Source organism: Argiope bruennichi, chromosome 11 (genome assembly GCF_947563725.1).
Source record: "Argiope bruennichi chromosome 11, qqArgBrue1.1, whole genome shotgun sequence".
Lineage (NCBI taxonomy): Eukaryota > Metazoa > Arthropoda > Arachnida > Araneae > Araneidae > Argiope > Argiope bruennichi.
This window is the reverse complement of record NC_079161.1, coordinates 44,411,465-44,425,170: the sequence shown is the minus strand read 5'-3', so window position 1 is coordinate 44,425,170 and position 13,706 is coordinate 44,411,465. Positions and strand designations below refer to the sequence as shown.

The window sequence follows — 13,706 nt, the reverse complement described above, 5'->3', positions numbered from 1 at the left end:
GATTTTTTAATATACATATAAATATTGTTGAAAACATTCCAAAATTGCATAGATAATTTCGTGTATTACAAGTAAAAAATGTTAGCTTTAATTATAATTTTTAGATAATTGCTAGTTAGTCTTTAAGATATATTACATCTAACAAGGAATATATATATATATATATTAGAAAAATCCTAGTTTTTGTAAATAAATGTTAAAATTTACATCAAAATACGCTTTTCTTCGAAGGCTACATTTCTTTAAATAATTTCAGTTTTATTCATCATTTTAGCCTTATATCAATAAAAAAACCCACCATATCAACATTACAATATATTTTTTAAAATATAATCCAAGCCTAATCGGATACCTTAAATATTTTCAGTACTTTTATTAATGTTTTCTAAGTAAAATGACAATTATAAATGTCCTGTGCATCAGTACTCAAAATAAATAAAAAATGCTTTTAAAATGAAAATAAATTTAATAAAAAAAGAGCTGGCTCGACTAAAATAATAATTAACAAACCATTATAAAGATTTAGAAAATATAAATATTCCCTAAACCCTCCAAAAATAAATTTTGTTCCTTTCGCACTTAAATCCGCCATTATTTACCCTGAAGAGCAATTACTTTCGTTACTAAAATCTCTGATCAGTTTTAAAGGAATCTCGAATTGTTCCCAAGAAACAATGCAAGAGAACAAAACCTGCCGGGCATCGAGATGTTTTGTGCCACTTCCTTGAATGGGAATGTTCCATTAGAGAGATGTGATGCACTCTTTGAACAATTCATTACTTGCAACAAGACTCATTGGGAAAATTTAAAAATTGTTTATTGTGCGTGGAGCTTTTAAGTGTCTGCAGCCTTCGGCGTTAACAGCACTTAGGTTGTTCAGCTGAAAAAGGAAGCCTTACATACAATGGACAAAAGAATTTGGCAAGATTTATTAGTGGTGGTGGAAGACTACATGGTCACATATTTGAAATTAAAGATCTATTTTGAAGTTTTCAGCAGAAAATAGAGAAAGATGTAAAGAATGTTTTGTAGAACGAGCTATGTTTGATTTTCTAACAAGTGAATAAAATCCTTTTGAAGTCATCGGCAGACTAGTTTGAGTAATGCCTCTTGTGTATTAGTAACGGATTTGACATTTGAGTATTTTGATAATGGATTTGATTTAATGTTGGAAGGTGACGCTATATGCATTAGCTGATTTTTTTTTCTTAGTAGAGAATGGATATTTTGATAATGGATTTTATTTTATTTTGGATGGTGATGCAATTGCATTAACTAACTTTTTCCTTAATAGAGAAATTTTGATTTTTGGATATTTTGATAATGGATTTGATTTAATTTCGAAATGTGATGCAGTATTTATTCACTGATTTTTTTTAGAAAAGATAATTAGAAGAAATAATATGTTATCAGATCACTTAAAAGCATATTGTTATTCCACAGTGTCAAATCAATTTAAATACATATTGTTCAAACAATTGATGGTATAAACTACCACTTCGTACATATAATTGAGAATTCATCAATAATTATAGGAACCAATGTATTAATTTGTCTGAGTTATGAATTAATTGAAGGTCTATATATTAATATTATATAAAAGTCAATATTAAATAAATTATGATCAGATCCATGAGGGGCTATTAAGTATCGGGATCATTTTCTAATCTGTTTCATCTCCTCTTTGCGATGAAGAGATGAAACAGATTTTTAAAGACCCCTCCTGATGTACTCGAATATAATCTTCGAATATATCAATCGCATTCGAATACAATCGATTACACCAATCGAATGCGAATATAATCTTTGAATCCGTGAAATAAATGTAAGGGATAGACGAAATATAAATTTCACCTTATTTTACTTCAAATTACATTAAACAAATGGGGCATACAAAAATTTAGTTTTAACAAGATGATAACATAACCGCAAGATAACTTCTACCGAATTTATTTGGGCTAAGTTTTGCCGAATACAATCTTCGAATACATCAATCGAATTCGAATGAAATCTTCGACTCTATCAAACAAATGCAAGGGAAATTCGAAATATAAATTGTCCCTGATTTTACTTCAAATTACACTAAAAAAATACGGCATACAAAATTTTAGTTTTAACAAGATGATAAGATAACCGCAATGTAACTTTTACCGAATTTATTTCGGTCTGAGTTTTGCCAAATATAATCTTCGAATACATCAATCGAATTCGAATGAAATCTTCGACTCTGTCAAACAAATGCAAGGGGAAGACGAAATATAAATTGTCCCTGATTTTACTTCAAATTACACTAAACAAATGAGGCATACAAAAATTTAGTTTTAACAAAATGATAAGATAACCGCAAGATAACTTTTACCGAATTTATTTCGGGCTAAATCTTGCCGAATAAGATATAAAAAAATTACATCAGATGGCACCATTACATGATTTGATGATATATAATCTAGATTACGCTGATAGAATTAACATGCGGTTAGAGCTAGCTGCATAGGTACAATAGAATAATAAGGGTAATCAACTAAATAAAGTGAACATATTTTATGGTATAAAAAAAAGGGGCAAGTGCAAAATACCTGGGGTGAAGATAGATCCCTAGATTCTCTGAATGTTTAAATGTTTAGTAGAATTACATTGTCTGACTTGATTACAGAATATCGAGCCTGTTGTGTAATGCACAATTTTAACGTATCACTAAAGCAATCTTAAATATGTAAGACTTGCCAAGTTTTCAGCAATGATTTGTAGACCTTGTTAAATATATCAGTGTATTTTGTAATAACAGTGAAAAAAATGAAAGCTGGACTTACTTCTTCATATTCTCCATTATTTACTTTAAAAGCTTCTTTATAACAATCGGATAACTTTGTTCGTCAGATAAGAAAAGTGAAAACATTTTTTAAGTCAAGGACCTTCTCCGATACGAATGGCCCTGACAATTGCTGAATGCTGAAATCTATAACTGTTTATGAAAACAGTTGCAACAAAATCCGTAATTTAAGACGACAATTTAATTCACAAAAAAGCACATTACACAGATAAAAACACACACAATCGAAGTGTTCGCAAAGATTATATTTGCAAATATTCCCGCATGAGCATATAGCAACAGAGCAGGACAGTTTCAGTATTGAAAGACTCTATAATTCATATTTTAAAGAGAGAATTTACCAAATTCATTCACTTTAGCGTCCTTACATTTATATAGGTTTTTGATATGGCACAGAATTTTTTAGAAGAATCCCAGGATCTCGAATTCTAATAGAGATATCACCAAATTTCTTTCATTTTCTAGAACCTTAATCTTTGCTACTAAAGTCCATAAAGGTTTTGAAAATGATTGCCAATGGCGAGGATCATTAACTTGCCACATATTCCGTATCTGTTAGCTATATCTAATTTCCTCATTTCTGTATTACTTAACTGCCCACGTGTTACTACAGTGTAGTTCACACTGTAATAAAAGAAATATTATGGATTTGTTACAGTATTCTTCCCAACTAGGAAGAACTATATCAAAGTAAATATTTTTGGCAGGTTATTTATTTTTATTTTTTACTATTTTCTGGACACAGTCACTGAGTTTGAGAGTATCGGGCCTGTAAAAGTTGAAATATTATCTCAAATCGAAAATGCAAGATAATAGCAAAGCACTTCATATTCTGAACATGCATAATTTTCCCACGGGAATTTGTAAACAATATTCAAAGTCTGACAAATGTATCAATAATATAGTTAAAAAAAGAAGCCTACTTCTTCATATTTGAATTCTAATTTACTTTAATGAAAAGCACATGCAAGGAAATACTAACTAAAGTACAACAACCTCTTTACAACCTCTCTCCATGTATTTATTCGATAACTTTTATCGAATAAAATATAAAAGAATCCACATCACATGCAATATCCCCTCCATGAAAGCGCCTGAATACTTTCAAACTGACACCTGAACTACTTTTAATCTTCAAAAGAACTTTTTCTCTGCATATTCCCACACGATACTGTTTCAAGATTTCGAAATTTATTTAAGATCGTGTCATTGATGAATTGTCGAATATTTTATACGTCTCAAAGCGTTTCTTTTCTGACATGAGGAAAGGTCATTTGTCAATCACCTGTCATGACTCTGATCAGTTGGGATTCGTTGAAAATTCTTCTTTCGTTTCAAAAGGCTTGGTAACTGTCCAAAAGTCTTCTAGTCGATCTTTTATAAAAACCTATGGCATTTTTTCGCATTTCTAATCTCTTATTTCATTGCATTTAATTTAATATTCTTAGTTAGGAGTCAATCTACAATTTGAAACTAAATTTTAAACACACATTTCAAAATAAAACAATTTTTTTCTTTCGAGAAATAATGTGGAGATATTTCCAATTTTACATGCTTTCAAAATTAACTCTTTAATGTAATGGAATGAAAAGGTACATATTGTTCCGAAAACTTTACATATTTATATATATTTAAGAATGATGTAGGTGATTTTGTTGAATACAGCATATGAATACAACTGCTTATTTTATCTACCGTTAACTAATTAATTAATAATCTATTAATCAATTGAATGAGATTTGTTTGATTCCGTAAGCTAAAATACATGCACTTAAATATAGTGGCATCTAATTAAAGAAGACAAAGGAGATACAGAGAATGTCTGATATTCATAAATGTTGCAATATTAAAGTCCTTTTTAACGTAATACTAGGTTATTTTGAAAGGACTTTAAAATATTTAACCGCTATAAAATGACGAGAACCACACAAGACCTGGCACCGCTTTCCCCGACTCAGTTGTCGTGGACCAGGTCGCAAGCAAGGGTGTCAATCTTGAGGCTTCGCTGTCTCAGAGCGGAGACCGGTACGACCCCCTGCTTGGGACAATTTTCAAAAATCGCCAACTCGCCAACAACGGTCTTGCGCCGTGTTTTGCGAAATGTTCGAAAGCGAGGGAGCAGATGTTTAATCATAGCGCATAATAAAGGTGAAAGATAATAGTGTAGCGATTGGATTTTGAAGCGTTAGGAAATAAACGTCCATAGATGGCTCTGGACAACTAGCGCGAGTGTAATTAAAAGAGTGATGTCATTCGAGTGTTTGCTCTTGGAGGAGAAGGAGTTACTGAGCAGAGTAACTCGAACGAATCTGCAAAAAATTTGTTAAGTTTTCTATTTGCCTATTTATTCAAAGCACTCACGAACCTGCCACGACAAATAGGTTTGTCAGTTTAGAGAAAAAGGAAATTGTCAGCCAGCTTTGGCGCGTTATTGCAACTTGGCGAAGAAGGGGGTTAAACTCCGGTTCACCATATCAAAAGGCCACTGTGTGCATTCTCAAATGCACGAGAACATGGTTAGAATGAAATTTTTATAATAAATTTCACTAGTTCTGGAATATTTTGGTAACTGAATAGTGTAGTACTTGACGTGGATAGTCGAAAGAAAGGGTAGTAAATTATTATTATTTTTTTTGAGTATTGACAAAGTTATAATTATTGATACTAGTAGTTAGTAAGAATGATCTATGCTTACAACATCGTTACCAACCTTTCTCGCTTGTAATTTACGTTTGTGCACACATGTCATCCATTCTGAGTTAGATCGCCAGCTGAACCATTTACATCAAGATTTCCTGTGTCCTTTTCATCTTCGTTTTGATAGTTTCAAATGATCAACGGGGCTTTAGATCTTTCAGTTAGAAATTTGATTTTGGTTAATCGCCTCTTAAAGAACAATATTGTGGAAGTTGGGCAACATTTATGTTTATGTTCAAGTATTTCAATAAACCGAAGCTGGAACCAACCAGACCTCAGCGAGATGTATTAAATGTAAGAAAGCAATGATTTATACACATATTCTTTCATATATTTTCTGTTTTTTAAACTAATATTATGTTGAATACGAATGTAATTTAAGCATCACATACAGCTGAATATGCCTCTGAAAGCAATTCATTATTAAAAAGTATAGAAAGTATTCAGTTAATCACTAAATCAGAAGTACGGAATTTAAATCTTAAATATACCTCTGATTCTCTTAATTACATCATTTGCTTTAGCTATTGATTTATTAATTCTTTCCACTTTATGCAATTTTCTTATAAATATTTTAAAATGCAATCTTTTCTTACAGATGTACCACCAACGCTGATATCTGCATTTCCCGAACACACAGCCCATACCGGCGACTCCATCAGTTTGAAATGTGTTACCACAGGAAATCCGATCCCTCGGATCACATGGCATCTGGATGATATACCGATTGATCAAGGGCCTCGTATGACAGCAGTGGACAGGATCGGCGACCTTGGTCATGTGACAGGCATTCTCAACATCACTGAAGTGAGGGTTGAAGATAGTGGTGAATATAGGTGCCAAGGTGAGAACGACGTCGGGACGACTTTCCATGCCGCTCGTCTCAATGTCTATGGACCGCCTTTTGTCCGAGCCATGAGGAATGTAACAGCAGTGTCTGGAGAAGATTTGACCATTCGTTGCCCATATGGAGGTTACCCCATCAAAGGAATTAGATGGTTTAAGAGTAAGTTCATTCCTCTATTTCTGATATCTCTCTGATATCGCACACATTTGTAATAACTACGTGTGATGAATCATGCGGTAATCATTTAAAAATATATACTGACATACCATTAAATCTAGAGCTATTGAATTTAGTACATGTCTAATCCTTAGGGAGTAGGTGCGTTCCCTGAAAGGTTTTTAAATTTAATTAAATTTCAATTAATATAAGGCGAATCGAGATTTTCGACGTTTTCCTCATCGAACGAACTGTATATGATAGGATAAACACCAATTTAAATTAATAAAAAGACATCTTGGTAATTATATACTACTTTTATTTAACTTCTTTACGACAAAATTTTAAATAAATTCAAATTTCTCTAAAATCAATTTAGACAATCCTTCATCAGACTTTAGTTCAACTGTGGGTAAGACTTTAGTTAACTTGTTATGCGCTATAGGGACCACAGAGTTTCTTGTTTCCGTTTCCAGGCAATTTTTACCATTAATTTTAGCGTTTCCCATGTTTTATATTCATCTGTTTTCTATCTAAATAGCGGTCAGATGATAAGTGCGACGTCTGCTCTGACATCCCCTCTCGAAAATTCCGCATCACATCAAAGAGAGAACGTTCAGATGTTCTGAAATGCGCACTACCGAGATTTGACATTCCGATGACCTATCTGACCTTCAATTTTTTCCCCCGCTACAGTAGCTTCAAGACTTTTTTTCCTTAAAAGTTACTTTAAATTGTATCATTTAATGCGTTCGCCACTTCTTAATTTTTTAAAACATCCTAAAAAAATATTTCATTTTGTTTCTAGTATTAATTATTATATATCGGGTTTCGATATGAAGGCTCTAAGAAATTGAAAAAGAAAATCATTTCCAATTTGTTTTAAGACGAAATCTTTTCTTACCTTAAATATATTTTCATTTTTCAGGAAATACACCAATGCAGATTAAGTTACAAAAAAAAAGAAGGAAAAAAAAAAAAAAGAGTTAAATATAAAATTCCATCCAAATAGTTAGAGCCGTTTCCAAGATACACTAAATAAATAATTTATATGTATACAAGAATTACTTGTTTAAAGTTATAAAATTTATAAAGAAGCTCGGATGTTTACCTCGATTTGTTTAATTTCTGCTTAGACCGGTGGCGCCATCTCTTGGATTCTAATAAATTGTTTTTGTGTGTGTGTGTAAAATAGCATTTTTTCAGGAAATACATCTATATAGATAAACTTAAAAAGCAAAACCTTAACTAAATATAAAATTTGATCCAAATCAGTAGAGCCGTTTCCGAGATACACGAATTGTATATATATATATATATATATATATATATATATATATATATATATATATATATATATATATATATATATATATATATATATATATATATATATATATATATATATATATATATATATATATATATATATATATATATATATATATATATATATACAAGAAATGTTCGTTTAAAGATGTAAGATGATTACATTGTACAAGAAAAAGTACATTGTTCTTTAAATAAAAAAAAACTTTTAAGACTTTTCTAAGAACTTTTATGTTTCCAGTTTTAATTATTAGTGAAAAATTTGTGATATCCATTACTTGGAATCTATCTAAAAAAGTACTTTCATGAAAAAGAGATTTTTAACTAAACGTGATTTATTTTCATAAAAATGTTCTTGTCTTAAATATAATCTTAGTTCCACATAGCATATTAAAAAAAATCAGTTTTATTAGTAACTTTCAAAAAGAGTTTTTAAAAGATGTCAACATGAATAACAGACATGGACTCAAGTTTAATCCCAGAAATTAGTTGAAAGTTTTAGTATAAAAGAAAAGATCTCATAAAAAGTACATTTTTTTGACTCTAATAAAATTTTTTGGATGTTATTAAGCCAGTTAAATTTAACGTCTACCTATGCAAGTAATTAATTTTCAAATATTTTTATAACCAGTTCCCGACAATAATTGATAATATGTCATCATATTTAAAAATGAAACGCTTAATTTATCTTTATTATACCTTTAAAATGATATTTTGTCACAACGTTGTTTCTGCCTTCCTTATATAAATTATTAATAATTTCATCCTTGTATTAAGAAAATGTACTAATCAAGTATCCAATTTTTGACTTTATTTTTTCTTTCTGTTTCAGCAGTGAAAAAATTCATTTTTAATAAATAGTATATTGTAATAAATTTTTTCTAACAACTTAAAGAAATAGAAAAAAAAAAATTCTTGAAGCGAGGTTTTAATCTCAATTAATTTTATTATGAAAGTTTTATATCCTTATTTTACTTAATTTGCATAGTCTTTAATCTTTTGTGTTAATCTACAATTAATACAGTTAGTAATTTTTAATGAAAGACAAATCATATTTAAGACAAATCATTTTTCAAATCATATTTAAAAAAATGTGAAATAATTTTTCTAATATTTAGCATAAAATAATATACTGAATAGGCTAAGGTCTCACCCATTTCAAGGACAACTGAAATATTTACCAAAATATGGTAAAGAAATATGGCGCATTACTATTCCTTTTCTTTCACACTTCATTTGTCAAAATGTCATGTACATAGTAAGCATACTTGTACTGTTCGTTTCAGTATTCTGAGACGACCACTTTTCGACGATTCTTTTTCATTAAGGGGAAAGACGTGGAAGGATGAACGCATTTCCGGAATTCTTCGTCCTTCCTTGACCTTGATTTTCGCCCTATAAGATACTTCTTTGTTCATTTTTTTCCCATGTGTATGTGAACATCGTGTTGTTTCTGACTGTATTATTTTAATTCAGTCTGCGAGAAATCCGTGTTTATTTAATTGTTAAATGTAAAATCCCCACCTCCCATCTTTCCTCTCACACCTATTTTGACGAATTAACGCATGCGCAAAAGCGTGGAGGATTTTAGAATTCGTTATCAAATAATATCTACTTTTTATTTATTTACAATAATGAATTTCCCCAACGAGAAAAGGATTCTTGTAGCAGGATGCAGCAGGCTTGTGTCTGTTTGATAGAGAACAAGACTTAAAGCCGATTGATTTTCATCTCTTTTCTGAATTGAAGAACTCACCAGAGGGTCAGAACTTCCAATTAAACGAGGTATTTATAAGGAACATTAAGACCCAATTCGCATCACTGGTAATAATGTAACAAGGACCGTTTATATTTCAAGCTCCGATTGGCCGAAAAAATAAAAATAAACATAATTAGAGAACAAAAATTTTTCAAAAATTGGGTACAAACATGATTGTTTTTCAACACAATTTACTTGAAGATCCAGGCATTTTTTATATCGAGGAAACCAGTTGCTTAGTGCGATGGATATTGTTGCACGTGATGCGAGATGACCCTTAATGTTCCCCATTCATTTGGAAGTATATATAGTGAATTTTATTTTAATATATATAGTGTAAGAATGTTCAACCTAGCCAGAATATTTAAAGATAACTCTGAATTTCTAATTTTAACGTGCTGGTCATCCAGCAAGTTGCTTGGGTTTTTAACATTTTATATTTTTATAGAACGATATTATCAGTTCATTGAGCAAGGTTTTCTGTTGTAGCAGGCTTGTATCTCTCTGATCGAGAACGAGACTTAAAGCAGAGTGATTTTCATCGCTTTCCTGAATTGAAGAGCTAATAAGAGGGTCAGAACTTCCAAATAAACTAGGAATTTATAAGGAACATTAAGACCCAACTCGCATCACTGGTAATAATGCTAATCGAAGTAGGGATTGACACCTTGCTCTCCTCAATATGACAAATACCTTTATTGCGATTAATTTTCATAATAAACATGTTTGAACTTAATTTTTGGTGATAAATTCGTTTTATTCTCTGCTTTTTCTTTTTTTTTAAATGCACATAAGGGCTTGTGGAAGAGGAAATCGGTTCTAAAGAGGGCATTAAACTTCTATTTTTGAAGTATTTATACCTTGAGAATAGGTATGAATACTTCAAAAATAGAATCATTATATGAACCATTACTCAACACTCCGAATTTTCAAATTATAGCAATGAGGGCATGTTTAACTTTTCTCAAGAAATATGACTTAGAAAACACCCTTATGGTTTCCCAAAGTCTGTATTGAATCTGTAAACGAATTATCTGACACTAATTTATTCAATTAGATCGTAGCTCCTTCAGAAATTATTAAAAGGAACTAAACTTTTTATCAGCTTTTTATATAACTCATTGACAAAGAGTTTTAAAATTTTGTATATAAAAGCATGATTGTATTATATTAAATTATTATCATAAGTACTCAAATATATTATCAAGCTTATCATAGTAAAATGATGTATTAATATTATTAAATTCAAAATGATCGAATCAACTTTCAAAGCGAATTCATGTAATAATTTTTATTACAACTCTAATTATTTTCTAATATTACAACTCTTCTTCCTTTGTGATTATTATAGAATCTCGATTTATTTCCCAATATATATTAAAAAAATTACCGGAAAACATTTTTGCTAAAAATATTATTTTACTAAAATTTTCAGGGAAAAACAGAATTGTCTTATTTTACTTAGAACGTCGTGTTTTTAGTCTAAAGCCTTTAATTTAAGTTCAGTAATTCTAATTTTATCAAACTTAAACACTCAAACGTTTTGATCTAGACTTTTATTCGCAAAAAGTATTTTCTCTTAAGCATTTATTTGTAAAATAAAGCTCAAGAAAACTTTAATCTTAATTTTCCAATTAGAAAAAAAAATGAGAAGAGTTAAGAAAATGTAAAATAGAAAAAAGAAATGAATTTTTTTTTTTTTTTTACCTTAGTCTAAACATTGAGGAATATTAAGTATATTATATACATTCAAGTATACACGAGCTCGTAAACCATAAAAATTGCATTTTACTTTCTTTTTGCTTATTCAAAGCCAAAATTTTAACAAATTTGAAATGCAACAATTCGCAACTTTGTTATTTAATCCTTATCGTGGAAAGATTGCTTTTTTAAAGAAAAGCAAAAAAAAAAAAAATATATATATATATAGGTGGCGCATTTATAGTTATATATTTTATTTTATATTTTATATACATTTTTATTTTATAGTGGTAGTATATTTTTGCCGGCGTCCTGGCATAGGGGTAGCGCGTCTTCCCCGTGATCTGGGCGTCCCGGGTTCGAGTCCCGGTTTGGGCATGGTTGTTCTTCTGTTGTTCTATCTGTGAGATGTGTGAATGTGCCCTCCTGTAAAAAGGGGTTGTGCAAGCGAATGAGTGATGCGATAGTGGCAAAGTCGTACTCTTGGCCCTAGTTGGCGCTGCTATAAAAAATAAGAGACGTTCCCCTCAGGCTTAAATCGCTGTCTTCGTAACAGTGGGCTTGTCAGTGGCAAGTGCCATAAGAAACAAACAAACAAACAGTATATTTTTATAAAGTTGTATGAATTGTATACTATACAAAATGAACATAAGGGTTAAACTAAAATATAAACAATATCCCAAGATTGAATCAAGTACACTTGATGTATTAAAGCTCAAAAGTTCCCCATTTATGCAATAGAAAAGCGCTATTTTTCAGCTTTTGTATTAAAATAAAAGCATTTGAGGCATCTAAGAATCCAACAGTTCTGTGTTGCTTTATGGAAAACCTAATTCTGATGTATGTTTTCCTGCCATAGGATATAATTCCAGTTATATCATAGGCTCCATTTTAATTTTCACTTATAAGCAATTTGAAATGGAAATTAAGCAGCCTAAAGCAATTGCTAATGATTTCAATATCATATGCTCACGCGCGTGCGTTTCACAAATGTAAAAATTAATTTATCTAAAAGCAGAATTTTAAATTTAATTTGACATAACTCAGTTTTTGATATGACAATTGTATTTGAGATTCAATTCCAAACAAAACACAGTTGTGTCTGTTATGTCCAAAATGCGAAAACATTAAAAAAATCAATAATTATACATGTTTTCATTGCTGATTACTACAGTAGATAGATTGCTCGAAAAATTGCCCTTTTTATTGCCCTTTCAACCTTTGAAAATTATAAGTTATCTCATTACCATTTAATGATGAAAAGTCAGTGATAAAAATGATTGTTTTCAATCGATATTTATATATCTATGACAAATGATAAAAAATAGTGGTAAACTTAAAATATAAAATTAGACTTTATTATTTTGTTATAAAATAGTGGTAAGAATGTTGTGCAGCCATAGGTACAACTTCTCTTAGGAAACAAATCCTTTTAAAGTACAAGGTGGTTATAATTAAACTTCCCCTATAAACAACATTCTACAACGCAAACGGATGAACGGATTGCAACGAAATTTGGTACACCAGACTATACAGCAGATGCGCTCAAGGAATTAAAAAAAAAAGTTCTAAAATGTCCACCAGAGGCCCCCCCTTTACAGGAAGAACATCAAATTCAACACAATAAACGATCGAAACGGAATGCAGAAACAATATTAATATATTTTCATTAGTATCTGATCACCTTGTCATCCAATCACATTAAGTAAACGTAAAGAAAAAAATAACAGTAAGCTGTTTGAGAAAAAAAAAAAAAACCAGTTTAGTTTGCAGAAACAAGAACAGATTAGGAAGAAATTGCACACTATGAACAGTTGTTAATCGTGTCCAGGATGATGTAGGGAAAAGTGCTTCATGTGATTACATTCATTTTCCTGCAAAATTTCATGTCGATGGCCTGTGTCTTCAACAGCAAATCGTAACTGATCAGTTGTGATGCTTCGCACACGAAACTTTATGAAGTTTCCAGCTTTTCTAGGTTTTTCATTTTATTACTCATAATTTTTGCCCTGGATTGTTAATATTGTTTCTGTATTCCGTTTTCGGCGTTTTTTGTGTTAATGTTTTTTCTGAAAATGCGTCCTCTGGTGGACATTTTGGAACTAATTTTTTTTTCTCGAAATTCCGTGAGAGCATCTCGTGAATAGTCTGTGTATCAAATTTCGTTGCAATTTGTTCACCCGTTTGCGTAGTAGGATGCTGTTTATAGAGGACATTTAATTATAACTACCCTGTATAATTGTTTTAAATGCATCTGTTTGAAGTTGAAAAATTGAAAATTGAAGTTTCAGTTGCTTTAATATCTTAATACATGCATTATCCAAACCGATAAAGGCGTAAATTTAGTTTGAAAGAGATAACAATTATGACAGAACAAAATATGCGTT

The 13,706-nt window shown here is 30.5% G+C and overlaps 1 protein-coding gene across 1 annotated transcript in view; it reads left to right on the top strand.

Moving 5' to 3' along the window:
• Positions 1 to 13,706, top strand: part of LOC129956545 (cell adhesion molecule DSCAM-like) — a 163,659-nt gene that overhangs the window by 39,857 nt on the left and 110,096 nt on the right. The window contains exon 5 of the mRNA XM_056068471.1: positions 6,126 to 6,533. Coding sequence (XP_055924446.1) covers positions 6,126 to 6,533 — 408 coding nt within the window. The remainder of the gene's footprint in view (positions 1 to 6,125; positions 6,534 to 13,706) is intronic.